Genomic DNA, 17021 nt, shown 5'->3' on the forward strand with positions numbered 1-17021 from the left:
TCTCTCTCTCTCTCTCTCTCTCTCTCTCTCTCTCTCTCTCTCTCCTTTCTTTTTCACCCACAGAGAATCACCCTGTAGCTGCCTTCAGACTCACACCTCTATAAGCAATTTGCTGTAGAAGGTACTGTGTTGTTGACTGTTCAGTCTGAACTCCTGGACTGTTTGAGCTAAAATATGTCCTTTTAAAATTATGGCACATGCCTTTAATCCCAGCATTCAGGAGGTGTGAGTTCCAGGACACCCAGGGCTAAACAGAGAAATCCTGTTTTGTTAAAAACAACCAAATAAACAATAACAAAAAAGCAACCAAACAACAACAACAACAAAAACCCTAATTCTTTTGGAAAAATACTAAAATACTTAAAGAGTCTGTAGAGATGGAGAAATAGCATTCTTTGTCATGTCTCAATGAGCTTCTGAGAACACACCTTGGAATCTTTGCCAGCCCCAATTATTTTTATCTCTGCAATAAAAAGTTCCATAACATTTACTTCATAGCCTTGTGTGAGATGATTGGCACTATATAACACAGTATATAACTAGTTTATACACTGGAATATAGAACTTTTAACTATTGAAGCCAATTTTTACCAAGTGCTAAGTACTCTGCAAAGCATACACATTCTATTTCATTCCAACAAGAATTCTAAACAAGGAAAGCCAAAATAGATTAAGTAACCTGTGCCCCTTGCTACAATTACTCTGGAGATAAAACAGTTGGAGTTGGCCTGCATTTAATGCCATGACCTTGGGGGCAAAATCTAGACAAGATGAAGACATGGTTCCATCTCAACAGCGTTGACTAAGAAGTAACTGGTAAATAATGAGGTTTGAATTCAAGCCGGCCTAACCTCAGAACTAAGCCTCTGCAGTGGTGTATATTGTCTCTTTAAATCCCCGCCTCTAAACAATAAATCTCCTTAAGAGAGGTATGCCAGAGGCAGGGAGCTGCCCTCTGTGTATTTTCAGGAGATTCATATTCTAATTAATGGAGACCCAGTGGACAAGCTCCCCCTCCCATTCTGTCATGCTGTTACATAATGGGTGCCACTGTGAAGACCGAGTTCCGTGTTAACTTGGAATCAATTAGCAATCCAGCAGATGACCTTACCAGAACTTGTGGTGCAGTTATAGCCATTCACGATAAGATCTTGAGACTCATTTGAGTATCTTGTGACTATTACCTTACATTGTCCAATCACCTGTAAAACAAGAGGATTTTAAGCACTTATGGACCTGTGTGAATCAGGTTGACTGTGAGGAAACACAGTGACCATCTCACATAATGTGTATTCGGGAGTCTCTCCATCTGTCTTATCGCAGACTGTGCTGCACACCATTGGCACCACACACCCTATGAGAGCATCTATTTAAAAGGACTGTGACCATATCCTAAATGTTTTCAAAGGAGGCAGCACCAGATAGAGCCCCGTGGTGTGTAAAGCTTTCACTTCTGGAATTAGCATCCTGTGTCTGCTCATTGCTTTGTACTCTCACCTGGGAAAGGGAGACTGGCCTCAGTATCCAGATCCACATGCAGGACGAGACCTAATTCCTCAGTGCCACTATGGCCATTACTGCTAATGGGATCAGTCTTCACAGCACACAATTTCCAGTTCATAAATTCAGAGGCTATGTGGTCTGGAAACAACATTGGAGTCCATGTACTCCAACTCTCCCTTTAGAGTTGAGAAGACTGAAGTCTAAGGATGTTTGCTGATTTGCCCAAGACTTGAAGCTGGTGATGCTATCCCAGGGGACTGAGAGGGTACTCTTGAAGGTTAATATCATCTTCATGAATCTCAAGCACCAGCAGCTTTTCCCATTGTGGTAGCCCAGCATAGCCCAGACTATACTCCCGTGACTGAGCGGACTAGATGGAACACTAGATGATGAGAAGAACCCAGTGGCCCCAGTTACTTACTATTTCAGACGGCCACCTAGCTGGAAGACAGTCATCCTGGGCTTTTGTGGAGAGGACCCAACAGTCAGATTCTATCACATCTAAAACTAAGTAGTAGATGGTGGCTGTTCCCTAAGGGTGACAAGGAAGGAACAGGTCAGGAGGATGCGGGAACACAGAGATTTTATTTGTTTTGACTTATTTTGGTTTTTGTTGCTGTTGTTGTTGTTGTACATTTTATTTGTTTAATGATTTAATTATTCTTATGTTATGTACATTAGTGTTTTTGCCTGTACGTATGTCTGTGTGAGGGTGTTAGATCCCCTGGAACTGGAGTTCTAGACAATTGTGAGCTGCCATGTGGGTCCTCTGGAAGAACAGCCAGTGTTCTTAACTGCTGAGCCCCGTGCCCTTTCCCTTTCCTTTCTTTCCTCCATTCTCCTCCACCCCCTTCTTTCCTGCCCCCTCCCCTTTCTTTCTCTCTCTTTCTTCCCATTTCCATTTCTCTGTCCATTGTTCATTCTCTCTTTTTTTAAAGAACAGGATCCCAGGATGGAAGAATCCAGGCTGGCTTTGAACTGATCTTTCTGCTTCACAGTCCCAAGTGCTACTACTATGGATCCAGAGCTTTCTTCTCTCACCTTTAAAAAGCTGCTACTAAATGGCCCATTGGTTTGGGTAGGTGTTGAAAGTGCAAGCCCAGAGTTAAAAGTGACAATAGCTATCACCTCCTCTGGTCTGTATTTGTGGACCTGTCCTCTGCTCCTGAACTGGCTTTCCCTCTTTAGCAGCAGGACAAAACAAGCAAGGAAAAAAAAATATAAATACATCTTGTGACTATCAGCTTTTTTCCTTTAGCCAATCATAAACAAGGCTGAATAGTCTTTCCTTGAACTGTCTCTCATGCCTTGTCTAGTCGGTATTTTGACCACTGCCTTGGTCTGGTCCTCATTTCTGCATTCCTGGATACATGAGCAGCTTCTTAGCCCATGTCCCTATCACTTGCCTCTGTCCCCTCCCTCCACTTTCTGTTCTGCTATTCAGTGGTAGCAGTCTCTTTGACCCTGTGTCAGACAAATGTGATAAAGACCCCAGAGTGTGACAGATGGTCATTAAGTTGTTTGTTATCTTAAGTTCCTGTGTTCCTGTTTTCTGCATTTGGCAGTGGCTCCCCATCTCCAATGCTGTAAAAGTATAAACTGCTTTGTGTATCATCTGCAGTTGTTCCTGGTCTGGCTTCCTGCTTTCAGACATTCCATCGAAGAAAATGTATGAAATTGTTATTGTTGTTGTTGTTGTTACTGTTATTTCTGCAGGGCGAGGAAACAACATCTTTCCATAGTCCCTATTAGGCTATCAAATCTGATTTAAACAACCATACCATTTAAACAAGACAGCAAGCTTGCTTGGCTTCAAGATCAGCTCATATTCTCTTCCAACTTCACACTGGACTCCATCCAGCCTTTCCAGAGCCCTGCTGAACTCCCATAATCCCTATCTGCTTAGTCAATTGCTTTACAATTTCCCTCTTGCTAATTCCCTGCTCTCTCGGGAAGATGTGATGCCAGAATACACCTATTCAAATCCTGTCTATTCTCCTGAACACACCAACATATTTCTCTTTCAGTATTAAAAGATCTGTCATTAAATCACTCCAATATCTTTGGTATGCATATGGTCACAAAATTATCCTATTTTTCACAGTTGGCCTACATGAATTTTGCAGACTATCATTTTCTTGAGAAGCGCAGCTAATTCTAGTTTTCTTTTTTCTTTTCTTTCTTTTTTTTTTTTTTTTTTTTTTTTTGGTTTTTCAAGACAGGGTTTCTCTTTATAGCCCGGGCTGTCCTGGAGCTCACTCTGTAGTAGGCTGGCCTCAGACTCAGAAATCCGCCTGCTTCTGCCTCCCAAGTGCTGGGATTAAAGGCATGTGCCACCACCGCCCGGCTTAATTCTAGTTTTCTTTTCAGAGTTCCCAGTATTCAGTGGGCTCTAGAGTGCCTCAGAATAGTTACAGATTGATGCATAGTTACTGACATGCCAATAACAAAAATTAGCTTAGAGGCAAACCCAACGATTTAGAGCAAGCCTCAGAAACTAAACAAGAAACCTGATTAAAGTTGTTAATTATGCATAGTAGTCTGCTCTGAGGCTCCAGTCCCTTCCCCCCTTCCACACTGTCCCCCAGCTCAGTTCCTCCATTGGCCATGTCTTACCACTCTGTCCAAGTGGGCGTCAGAGACCCGAAGCAGCTGGAAAGCATAGCCACTCCTCCGCCCTTTATTGATCAGGTCTAGAGCTTTCTCAGCCAAAGGCTCAGAAGCATCACAGTTGGTGGGAGTCAGGGCATGGGAACACTGCAGGGTGACTAGAAGCAATGCTGTGGTGAGCGCCTTCATTGTGCTAAAGCATCATCCGCTGTGGCCCACCATAGCAGAGAATTCTACAGTGACACACACTCAATTGATAAAGGTCTTTATAGATTTTTTAGTTGTATAACTGGGCATGTTCACTTTGACCTCAGGTTCAAATATCTGTCAACAGTCTGTCAATGATTAGTGTAGAGAAAGTTGAGACATAACACCAATGAGTGGATAAAACCATCATTTGTGCAATACCCTATACCTGGTAGACAACTGATTCAGGGTGGGTTTGACCCTAAGCACTTATTGTGTGGGTATGGCAATGGAGTTGGGAGTAAGTTTTCTTCTGTCTCATTTGGGAATCTCTACTGTCCACTGCATCTTTGGATTATGGCACTGAAATTCCTCAGTGGAACACAACTGAATTATCTGAGGGAGCTAACTCACTCAACAACCTGCCCCTCAAAGGGCACGACCTTCAGCTGTGACTGTGGAACCAGACGGACATTTCTAACCCTGGCACTGTTATTTTCTTACTGTGTGATGCTGTAGAACCCCTCTGCCTTAGTTACTGTTCTACTGCTGTGAAGAGACACCAGGACAATGGCAACTCTTATAAAAAGAAAGCATTCAATTGGAGCTTGCTTTGGTTTCAGAGGGTTAGTCCATTATCATCATTATAAGAAGCATGGTGGCATGCACAGGCAGACATGGTAGTGAGATATCACTGAAAGTTCCACCTCTTCATCTGCGGCAGCAGAAAGAGAGAGCACCTAGGCCTGGCTTAGGCAATTGAAACTTCAAAGCCCACTCTGAGTGACACCCTTCCTCTAACAAGGCCACGTTCACTCCATCAAGGCCACGCCTCCTAAGCCTTCTCAAGCAGTTCCACTATCTGATGACTAAGCATTCCAATATGTATGAACCTGTGTGGAGTTGTCTTAATTAAGTTCCTATTGCTGTGATGAAACCCCATGCCCAAAAGCAACTTGGAGAGGAAAGGGTTTATTTGGCTCACATTTCTACATCAGCGTTCATCATGGGAGGAAGTTGGGACAGGAACTCAGCACGAGGAACTGGAAGTGGGAGCTGATACAGAGACCCGAGATGAGTGCTGCTTGCCTGCTTTCCCCTTATTGTTTGCTCAGCCTGCTTTCTTATAGAACCCAGGGCCACCAGCCCAGGGGTGGCCCCACCAAGAATAGGCTGGGCCTGCCCCCATCAATCACTAATTAGGAAAATACTCTACAGGCCTGCCTCTAACCCAATCTTACGGAGGCATTTTCTTAATCGAGGCTCCCTCCTCTCAGATAACTTTAGCTTGTGTCAAGTTGACATAAAAATCTGGGGCGGGAGGCATTCTTATTCAAACCACCACATCCTTTGACTCCTAGGTTTTCTTTTTTTTTTAATTTATTTATAAAATGTGAATTGCTAGTTTTTGGCAATTCTGTGCAATGAATAAGAAGCCATGTCTATGTCAGTCAGTGCAACCTTAGGCACAGCATAAGTGCAGAGTGACTAGTACCACTTACTATCACTAGTGTTTGTGCTATAACTAGGGGCCTTCCCATGCCATCCTCATTACTTGTGGCCCTTAAAGAAAATCATATGAAAGAAGACATTGGTGAGACAGACAGGGACTGAGAAATTGGGTGACTATCCCATTTGGGGAAGGGCTTGTCACTGGGAACATGGCTGAATACAGCAGCTTCTATCCAACCCCTCCACAGTGTGGTGCCTCCGTGCTTGTAGAGGCTGCAGCTTCAGAAGGAATCTAAGAGATCCTGCCTAGATTTTCTCCTGACTGCTGCATGGAGTGTCACTATAGCATGTCACCTCTTCCTGAGCTTTCTCTAAAGTGAAGATCTGCAGCAATGGTGACTAACCTTGCTTCCACATTAGAAGTATTCAAGGAACTTTAAGAAAAACCCTAGTGTTGGACTGGAGGTACTTGGTGGTAGATTCTTGCTGAGCATGCATATAGTCCTGGGTTTCACATCCAGCAGAAGGAAAACTATCATTTCAGGTGTCCAGATCCCTTCAGTTAAAACTAGTGATGGATCCAAGCAAGGATAGTTGTCAAATTCCCAGATCATTTCAAAGTGTTGCCAAGGCTGAGAAGGACTGGGCTTTGTATGGAGACAAGGACACAAAAAGAAACTGAAGACAGAGACACATTGATGGAGTCCATAAGTGGCGATACAGTATTATGAAAACACCTCGATTCGTCCCATGGTCAAGCACCAAACTCTGGCACTATTAATGATACTCTTATACCTGCAGACAGGAGCCTAGCATGACTGTCCTCTGAGAGACTCCAGCAAGCAGACAAATGAAACAGATGCAGAGACCCACAGCCAAACATTGGACAGAGCTCAGGAAGTCTTATAAAAGAGTTGGGGGAAGAATTGAGGGCCCTGCAGGGGATAGGAACTTCGCAGGAAGACCAACAGACTCTTAACTAACCGGGACCCTTGGGGCTGTCAGAAACTGAACCACCAATCAAAGAACATACACAGGCCGGACCTAAGCCTCCTGCACATATGCAGCAGATGAGCAGAGTGTTCTTCATGCAGACCCCCCAACAACTGGAGCAGGGGCTGTCCTGAAACCTGTTGCCTGCCTGTGTATCCTGTTCTTTTAACTGGAATGCCTTGTCTGGCTTCAGTGAAAGAGGATGCACCTAGCCCCTGCAGAGACTTGATGTGCCAGGGATATTGGGGGAAGGGGGAAGGATTCTCCATCTTTTCACAGGAGAAGAGGAATGAAGACTGGGGAAAGGGTTTTGTTTTGTTTGTTTGTCTGTTTGTAGACAGGGTTTCTCTGTGTAAGAAGTCAACTGTTTGTTTGTTTGTTCGTTTGTTTTTTGAAACAGGACTTTTATAAGAAGCCCTGGCGATCCTGGAACTCAGAGATCCACTTGCCTCTGCCTCCCAAGTGCTGGGATTAAAGATGTATGAGCCACCACTGCCTGGGTGAAATCAACTTTTACAACCTAAGCTAATGCACAAGTGTGATCCTCACATATGTACTCCTCATGCCCCTGGCCCATGAGCAAAGCATGTGTGTTTGTAGGTTGGGAATCCCTTATATAATCCACCATAAATGTTGCAACATACAGATATTGCTTAAGAAACAATGATGTTGCAATACTGTTTGTTTTCTGGGTCAGTTGGAGTCGCTGACTTAGTCCCTTGTCAAACTCTGTGAAAGATTTCTATAAAGAATTCCTTCTTTCCTCATGTGATATTTTTGTATTCTTCAATAAATTCAAAACAGTATTGTCTCCTTGTTAGGGATACACAGAGAAATAGAGACAGACAGATTTACAAGATAGCCTTTAGGCAGGCATGGATTCAGACTCATATCGCAGACAGACAGGGATGAGGGAAGACACAGGGAAAGCAGAGTAGATTATTCATATCTGGACTCACTCTTGGTTAAATGACTCCAAAGGGAAGGGCTTTAATTTCTGTCCTTAATGTAACATCAATGCATAATTGGTAACTCTTGTTATTATTAATGTGTTCAAAATGCCATTGCTCACCGAAGGCCAAGGCTGACTCAAGAAGTATAAGGAACACATTTAGAACAGTATTCAGGAATGAACTTTTAGAATCAGTACTTTTGTCCTCTGAAGACCCAATATTGTGACCTGGAATCACAGGAATATCAGGGAGGTCATAGACTAACATTTGGAGATTGTTTTTCCTCTTTCTATGACATTGGTCTTGGAGATCAAACTCAAGTCATCAAGCTTGCTAGCAATCATCTTTTCCCACTGAGCTATCTCACCAGTCCAGGAAGAAGTGTAATATCACTCATGTAGAAATGTTCAACTCCTATAGTTCCAGAACAATTAGCATTAGCAATCTGCAAATCACTGTTTATTTGGCAAGGATATTGGTTGTCTTGCACACATGAAATTTGCAGACTAAGAGAAGAAAATCGCAAATTGGAAACTAGATAAACTGCACACATCTAAGAGCTGAACAAGAGAAGAGGAATTGGAGCTTGGGTCTCAGACAGTGTTGCTGGTAAGGCAAGAAGCGCAGAGAAGTGAGATGATGTCTGCTTGAGAAAGTTTGAAAATCGAGTCAGCGTGACCATAACACAAAGAGCAAAGTAGATGTAAACAAAGACCCTGCTTTGACTTTAGACTAAGGATATTTTAGCATCCAATTAGCAGATTATGGGAAAGAAAGAATGGTGGATAAGGAGTGGTGAGTACAGGAACAGCCTACTCCAAGAATGTAGTCAAGAAAAGAAGAAGATCATAGTTAGAGGGAGTTACAAAGCCCAAGGTCCTTTCCATCTTTCTTTCAGTGTGGCTTATAGACTAGCCTTAGGAAAACCCTCTGCTGGGACTGGTCTGATGGTCTTTCTCTGTTTGCCCCAGGTCTATCTCTGTTTGATTTTCTTTATTTGGCCCAAATCCCAGGGATTTTAAGTAGAAGTTTCTGGTTGTGTCAAGTGATGCAGATTCACGAGGTGTCTTGCTGAGGAAGACTCACATGGTGTTTTGCTAAGGCAAGACCCTCATGAGGACACACGGTGCTTGAAGAGAGTATAAATAGGACTCAGTGACCAGGGATGGGGTGCTTACATAGCTAGCCTTGCAATACTTCGTTGGTCTTGCATCTTTGCTTAGTTGAGAGAGGCATGGCTGAGAACTTCTGGCACCCTAGTTGGTTCTGGTCAGTCCCACTGATTCATGCCCATTCTTCGGAGGCCTGGCTGTTTCTGCTGGATTGTGCCACTGCTGCTGATTTGTATCTGGTATCCTGACACTACTGAACTGGACTGCTGGTATCCTGACAACAGAGAAAGAACTACTGAAAGAACACCTGCAAGAACTACTTCTACACAGGCCTACATCCCTTGTCCTATTTACCATCTTTTCTCCCCTACCTTTGGATGGTGGGCTATAATGGGCGGGGGTTGAAGCATTTGAAAACCCTTATTAAAGTAGGTTTTGAAAATTCTAAGCCTACACGGATCAGTGAATGCCAGCTTCTGTACTGGTTGGTTTACTATTGGGCTCAAAGAGCCAAAGTGTAGAGAAGAGTGGACAGAGGGAGGAAAAAGGCAGTGCATTTATCCACTTGATCAGTCTCAGGTTCTCTATCCTATCACCAAGGTTGCTCTTTCCCGGCAGGCTCTGATCCACAGCTCAGCTCACACTGGGCTTGGGTAGCCTACCACCTCTCTTCAATCATCACCTATGCCTTTTTGGTTGGGTTGATTTGCCTCGTTCTGCTTCTTATCAGATCCTGACTGATTGTGTGTGTGTGTGTGTGTGTGTGTGTGTGTGTATGTGTGTGTGTGTGTGTGTATTTCCAACAGAGAGGAAATTGGCTCCATGATTTTTTAAATATGGAAAAGGGAAGGCCACAATTGAATGTCATGATGGGCCCTTCATTCCCTTTGATGTTTGTTCTGAGGGTTTATATAACAATGGAGAGTGGTACATCTGCTGGTTCAAATGGATGGAACAGGACACACAGACAGACAGACAGACAGACAGACAGACACACACACACACACACACAGAGACAGAGAGACAGAAAGACAGAGAGAGAGAGAGAGAGCTTTTTTGTGTTCCTGACTCACTAAGGGGGCCTACTGTCAAGACCCCAGACCTTCAAGGTAGATGAAAAGAAACTGAGGTTGGACACAGTATAGGCAATCCAGGCTAGTCCTTTAAGAGGAGGCAAATAGGGAATTAAGGAAATGATTTATTTGTGCACAGCTTTCACCTGTAAAGCTGAGCATGTACATTGACTAACATGTTAAATGAGGAGTCAAAGCCAGAAAATGGGCTAGGGAGAGTCTATGGTAGAGCGCTCCTGAGAGTCCCATCTGTGCTGAGGTAGGACTTGACGGTGAGGTAGCTGCTTTGGGATTATCCATGTTCCTAAACGCCAATCTGAACATTATTCATTCATGGAAATGCTTCATTCATAGGAAAGCAGACTGACCATCACACCCTAGCAAAAGGCCAACTGTCCAAAAAACTCTAGCAGGAAGCCCATTTGTGGGGCCAAACAGGTAGCCTACCAAGAAACTATACATGTCCTGACCAGTGACTGTGACAAGTCCCCAGGCTTCTTCAAATATCCAGGTGCTAATGAATGCCACATTGTTCAAGTACAATCATGTAAAGAAAGCACCAGAAATCCAACATTTAAAATGAAGAACTATTGGCTGCTTGGCAAAGAGCTCAAAGTAATTAAGAGAAACGTGAAGAAAAATTCAGAGGCTGGGGAGATAGTTCAACAGTTAAAACTAGGGCTTCCTCCATAGACTCATGTATTTGAATGCTTAGCCCATTGGTGTGGCACTATTAGAAGGTGTGGCCTTGTTGGAGGAAGTGTGTCACTGTGGAGGTAGGCTTTGAAGTCATACATATGCTCACGTTCTGCCCAGCGTGGAATACAGGATAGCCTCCTTCTAATGCATTCAGATCAAGAGGTAGAACTCTCAGTTCCCCGCATGATGACAATAAACTAAACTGTAAGCCAGCCCCCAATTAACTCTTTTCCTTTATGAGAGTTACCTTGGTCATGATGTCTCTTCACACCAATGGGACACTAACTAAGACAAGCACTGTCTGCTCTTCCCAGAGGATCCAGATTCAATTCCCAGCACTCACATGGCAGCTCACACCTGTCTGTAACTTCAATTCTAGGGCTTGTGATACCCTCACACTGACATACATGCAGACAAAATACCAATGAACAGAAAATAAAAATAAATTATATATAATTATATGTAATATTATATAGAGACAGTAATTCAATGAACTAAGAGACAAAACAATTAGTAGTTATGCTATCAAACACGGAGGGATTGAGCTGGTGCTCAGATAGCAGCTTCACCTTGCTGACTTAGCATTCATGGTGCTGGAAGGTGCTCTGCACACAGTTGTCATCAATCTCTATAGCTTCAAATGTTGTGACCTAAAATAGCCCTGCTCTACTATATGGAACCCATATAACATGGCCAAGAACCCAAGACCAGATAGGTCATGGGACGCAGGGGAAAACCTACTACTGTTATTCTGCTAAATGAACATTATGATAAAATGACTCCAAATGACATGTCGCTGTACCCATAGATCAGAGTATTGCTCAGCTTTCATCAGAGAAGCTTATTCTTGAAGTAGGTGGTAATTAACGCAGAGACCCATGAACTGGACAATGTGCAGAGAGTAATACAGATTGTAAGAGCCAGAAGTAGTGGATGACTCCAAGGAAACACCATGTTCTAGATTCTCCAGGGCTACAGCACATATGACCTCAGAGTCTGGGCCATCATACACAAGACCTGCAAAAGCTCAAGCCAGATAAATTCTAGCATGGAGAAGGGGAGTGGATCCACTAACTAAAAAGCTGTTTGCAATTGATAACTGCTTGGAGAGGGAAAATCAGTTTTCGTCAATGGAGCGATACTGTGTATTGGCCACACTCCAGGACAGGTCTCATGCTCAGGAGTAGTTAAAAAAAATGGACTCCATGGGATCTCGTTGGGTTTTGTTTGTTTGCTTTGTGCCTTTGGGAGGAACTTGGTTTTGTGTATATGTTCCCCCCTTTCTTTTAAGAGAGGGAAAGAAACTTGAACTCCTAACTTCATGAACTTGGGAGGAGACTGGGAATGGAAGAAAATGATAAAAAATATACTGTATGAAAAAATGTTTAAATAATTTTCAAAAAGAAAGCTGGAGGTTATTTATAGTACCTCTTCTAAGAACATGGCCCTTTTATCATAGAAAAGACTGAAGTCATAGTCACAAGCTACAGAAAGGGTATTTGTGACAACAGTAAGCTTCAGATTTCGATAGACCCATTAGATTAAATCTTTGAGTGACCTTATAGCCATTCTGGTTTATGTGTATTATATCAGTTCTGTGTAAGTAAAGATGTTAAAAGAATTCTTCTAAGAAACGAAAGAGAAATGAAAAGGTAGTTGGAGTCTGGGCAGTTTATACAGGATGCCACCCAGTGTACAAAACCCAACCAGTGCCATCGAGAATGGGGATTTAGTCTCATTTCCATTTCCAGTCAACATGTTGAGATAGAGAAGCATCAGAAGGACACACTTTATTAGCCTGTCTACATTTGATCATCTGTGTTCTTCCCAATTCCCACCACCTCCCATCTACTGCAGGGGACCATACTCCTATGGAACCCAGTTAGAGAGTTTCAGGGTGGGAGAATCAGAGGGTTCTTCTCCTCTGCAGGCCCTGGGCACTCAGCGGAGCGCTGTTCCTTTCCAGGGAAAGGCAGGACCACCAGTTTCTTTTCCTCAGGGTCCAGGTAGAGGAAGGAAACATCCAGTGTGTCCCCCTGGGGATTTGTGGTTAGATCCAGCTGCACAGGAAAGGTTTCCTCAGGACTCTCTCCCTTGGAGTCTTCAGGCTTCTCAACATCCAGGTCAGGGAGGTGCTGGATAGATCCCCTTGGTGCAGTTATGGAGGGGGAGCTGGTAGCGACTGCTGTGTTTTTCTGAGGGACTTTCTTAGGGGCCTGAGTAACAGCAGGGTTCTCACCTCCAGGGACCTGAGCCTGAAATGACAATGTTTTTAAATGCAGAATTCTACAGGGAATGCCCTGCCATAACCCACACCAGGCCCAGTTGTTTTGTGACTGCATATTTGTAACATGGTCTTAAGATAGCCTAGGCTCAAATTCATCATCTTCACCTCAAGTACCCTGAGTGCTGGGATTACAGGCATGGTTACCACACTCATCTTTGCTTGGAGTGTTTCTGAACGCTTAGAGCCAGCTACATCGGTGCTTTTCAAACTTCCTAATGCTGCGACCCTTTACAACAGTTCATCTTGTAGTAACCCCCAACTATAAAATTATTTTCATAATCTCGGTATTCTTTTTTTAATATTCATTTTATTTATTTTATGCATATGAATGCTCTATCTGTATATACACCTACATGCCAGAAGAGGACACCAGATCCCATTATAGATGGTTGTGAGCCACCATGTGGTTGCTGGGAATTGAACTCAGGACCTCTGGAAGAGCAGCCAGTGCTCTTAACCTCTGAGCCATTTCTCCAGACCTAATCTCGCCATTCTTATGAATCATGATATAAATATCTGTGTTTCCCAATGGTTATACGTAGGTGACCCCTGTGTTGCCACCTACAGCTTGAGACCCACTGAGCTACAAGAATGGACTTCCTGATAAAAAGATCAACAGCATAACAGATAGGGGTCAACTGAATTGCAGAAGCTGGACTTGAGATCTTTCATTTCAGAGCAGTAGGTCAGAGGGGCTAAAGGATGTTCTCAGGATCCCTAGGGAGTTGCATTTGCTCTCAGGAGTGGCAGCAGGTGGCCTCTTTTACCGTTTGTTTTGTGCTACACCCAGTATAGTACCGTCCATCCAAGTCTTCCCACTGGTCTGTCTTAGACATCAGAACAGGCAGATGATGAGGGTATCGAGACCCAGACAGATCAGGGGTGGCAACAGTGCTCATAGGGGCAGAGCAGGGAAAAAGCCCAGGCAGCCTCTCTGACTGGATCAGGCTACCCCACAGTAAGTACTTAGTGTTTGTGGAGAGAGAATGAACATTTTCACGGAAGTGATTCTCCCTGGTGTGGTTCTTGGAGACACCAGATTTAGCACCTTGAAGGCTTAAGTGTATTAACTATGCAAGTGTGTAGTTCACTGTGTTGTTCCTGAGTATTCTCCCTTATTCTGCAGGGCCATAACGAAAACAGTAGGATATGTTTCTCTCCTATAGGTGTGGGCTTATGTGGCCTAAGGAAAGTGATTCTGGAGCTTGGAAAAAGCCAAAAGAGGTTGGAAAATAGGCCCCTAGAAATACATCACCTGATTCCATTGAAAACACAAGGGGGGTTAGAATGGCAGGGTTCAATAGGAAACACCACACTCCTTTAAGCCCAGGGACCCAAGTTCAACCCCCTAGACCCTGTGTAAAGGTAGAAAGGAAGAACAAATGACACCATGTTGTCCTCTGGCTCCACATGTGTGCCATGGCACACGTGCGCAATATGCTTACATTGTACAAACACACAATGATAATAATGGTTTTTTTTCCCAAAAGATAAATACCTGAGATTCGAAAAACTCACAAGTCACAGTGACAGTTTTTTCAAAGGTGTGAAATCTAAAAGGAAATTGTCTTGTAGAAGTTTGGCTCAGAGAACCTTGGCAAAGACCAACAGGCTAAAAGAAAGAAAGGCATCATGTGAGTATTAAGTCACTGGTAAGCAGAGATGCCAGCCCTCCCTTTCAGCTTGTGTAGACACGCAGCTGTGCCATGCTTTTCGGCTCCTGCCTTGGAGCCAGGTCCCTGTGAATTATCTAAAAACAACTGAGTCCAGCTTGCTTCTAGCAATGGGAACAGGAACAGTGGATTCTAGGAAGGTCCCCTTGTGTCTACACACTGTCCACTGCCTGGCCCTGGATCTGCCCTTGGCCAATTAGAAGCTTGGTGTTTTCTTCTCTACAGCAGTCCTTAATGTATTCTGAATGAATTTTTGTCTTCTCAGGCAAAACCACTCGCAGTTCCTTAACCTTTTGTCTATTTGAAAATAAAATTGTGGGTTTTTTTTTATTATAAATGCAATAAATTATTATTTAGAACTATATGAATGAAAGAAAGGACTGTGACCTGTAATTCCATGCATGGTTCTCGTTACCTGTAATCTGATCCCTTTCTTCTAATCTTTTCCCTATGCATGTATATTTTTCTTTTAAATTCTATGATCATATTGCATATAATATTTTAAGACTATTTTCTCAGTGAACAGTATATTGTAAAAATCTTTGTATGGCATTTGATAGTCTTTTTTTTTCTTCTTCAATTATTATCTTTATGGCTATCTAGTATTTCTCTGTATTTAAAAAAGTCTCTTTTGTCAAGCAACTAGATTGAATCTATTTTTTTTTAGCACTGAAACTTTCTTTTCATACATCTCTAAGTTTCTTCTTTATAGTAAATCCTTATGTGGTGATTTTATAGTAAATCCAATGAGAGCGGCCCTATAGGCTCACAGATTTGAATGCTTGGTCCCCAGTTGGTAGACTGGTTGGGAAGGATTAGGAGATGTAGCCTCGTTGGAGGAGATGTATCACTGGGATTGGGATTTGAGGTTTCAAAAACCCAATTAGCTCTCTGCTTTCTACTTGTGGATCAAGATGTAAGCTCCCAGTAACTGCTCCAGCACCATGCCCACTTGCCTGCTACGGTGCTGTCCAACATGATGGCCATGGATGCTAACCCTCTGAAACTACATGCCTCAAAGTCTACCTTCTATATGTTTCTTTGGTCACATGAAACCCAGAAATTTCTCACAGTGGGAAAATCCATTAGAGAAAAATGGTGGCCTAGACATTCCTTCTTTCTCTTTATCTCCATGGTTCAGAGGCTCTAAGAGAAACTTCTAGAAAAACCTGTGGCAAGAACACATTGTGTGGACATTCCACACTAGCTAGAATTTCATGAGCTATCAAACCTGCCGGACTTTCTGGTGCTGGCATGGAGTGGAGCATGCACAGAGAGCAGGTCTGTGGGGGGCACGCTTCACCAATCTCATTCATTGGCTAGTCAGATGGAGTTCATTGGTCCAGTTTCTTGTTCAAATAAATATCTCTCTCCACCTCCATTCTCTGCATGATCCCATTTGTGTGAAGTGTCCAAATGGACAGAGCTATTAAGACAGAACTCAGATTCATAATTTCTAGGGGTGTCTAAGGGCAGCAGTGGGGGTTGAATTGATGGAGATGGGTTTCTTTTGAGAGCTAATAAAAATATTTTTTAAAAAATGTGAGGTGGTTATGGTGGCATATATATATATGTATATATATATATATATATATATATATATATATATATCTCAAAAATCTACTTTAAAAGGATATATATCTTGTTGTACACGAACTGTATCTCAATAGAACACTTATTATAAATAAATAAGGAAAAGTACCTTCGCCCAGTTGTGCTCCAACACAACATGATGATTCACATCCCCAGTATATTTCTGATAGTTTTGGGGGTGTCTATCCCTTATTTTACTTAGCCTTTCTATTGTGAAAAGTGGTCCAAAAAAATGGAACACCAGGCTGTATTCCAAGTCCTCTCATGATTATTTTTGCTATTACATTACATTGATGATGAAAACCACACTTAGAATCAAATCCTAGCACTGCATCAAGACCTCCCCAGTTTCTAACTGCTTGAGGGAAGGAAAAGCATCACATGCTTTGTGACATCCCAGTGTAATTTGCACTCAACAAGTACTGATGACCTGTGGACACGTGTACATTGCACAGTCGGTTAAGAACACCCACCTCAGAGTCAGAGGGCTGGAGAGAACAGCTGGCTTGGGATTTCGTACATGGTGACTCTTTGATCAAATATTCCACATAGTAAGAAGGGCCAGCCACCCACTGTCATGAAATAAGAGTTAAAACATTAGAATCTTACCCCAGGGAAACTCAGGATTGACAACAGTCCTTTCATATAACTGATTTTGAGGCACTGTCAACACATAAGTTCACTGTTCCTAAAGTCCCCACAGGCACAAGACCATGTCAGTAATTCTACTATTTAGAAAACATGAATCAGGGCTGGAGAGATGACTCAGTGGTTAAGAGCACTGGCTGTTCTTCCAAGGACCTGTGTTCAATTCCTGGCACTCACAACTGTCCATAACTCGAACTAGAACTAGAACTAGAACTAGAACTAGAACTAGAACTAGAACT

The 17021-nt window shown here is 42.9% G+C and overlaps 2 protein-coding genes across 4 annotated transcripts in view; both read right to left on the reverse strand.

Annotated features, from left to right (window-relative positions):
* Hrg (histidine rich glycoprotein) overlaps positions 1 to 4379 on the reverse strand; it is a 10286-nt gene extending 5907 nt beyond the window's left edge. The window contains exons 1-3 of the mRNA XM_028779699.1: positions 4120 to 4379; positions 1925 to 2035; positions 1112 to 1202 (exon numbers count right to left, since the gene is read on the reverse strand). Of these exons, the coding sequence (XP_028635532.1) occupies positions 1112 to 1202; positions 1925 to 2035; positions 4120 to 4302 (385 nt within the window). The 5' untranslated portion in view covers positions 4303 to 4379. The remainder of the gene's footprint in view (positions 1 to 1111; positions 1203 to 1924; positions 2036 to 4119) is intronic.
* Positions 4380 to 12340: 7961 nt separating this feature from the next.
* Positions 12341 to 17021, reverse strand: part of Fetub (fetuin B) — a 14196-nt gene continuing 9515 nt past the window's right edge. For all 3 annotated transcript variants that reach the window (XM_028779681.1, XM_028779680.1, XM_028779679.1), the window contains exons 6-8: positions 16608 to 16706; positions 14367 to 14480; positions 12341 to 12836 (exon numbers count right to left, since the gene is read on the reverse strand). In XM_028779681.1, coding sequence (XP_028635514.1) covers positions 12474 to 12836; positions 14367 to 14480; positions 16608 to 16706 — 576 coding nt within the window. In that variant the 3' untranslated portion in view covers positions 12341 to 12473. The remainder of the gene's footprint in view (positions 12837 to 14366; positions 14481 to 16607; positions 16707 to 17021) is intronic.

Source organism: Grammomys surdaster, unplaced genomic scaffold, assembly GCF_004785775.1.
Source record: "Grammomys surdaster isolate TR1022 unplaced genomic scaffold, NIH_TR_1.0 361, whole genome shotgun sequence".
NCBI classification, from domain to species: Eukaryota; Metazoa; Chordata; class Mammalia; order Rodentia; family Muridae; genus Grammomys; species Grammomys surdaster.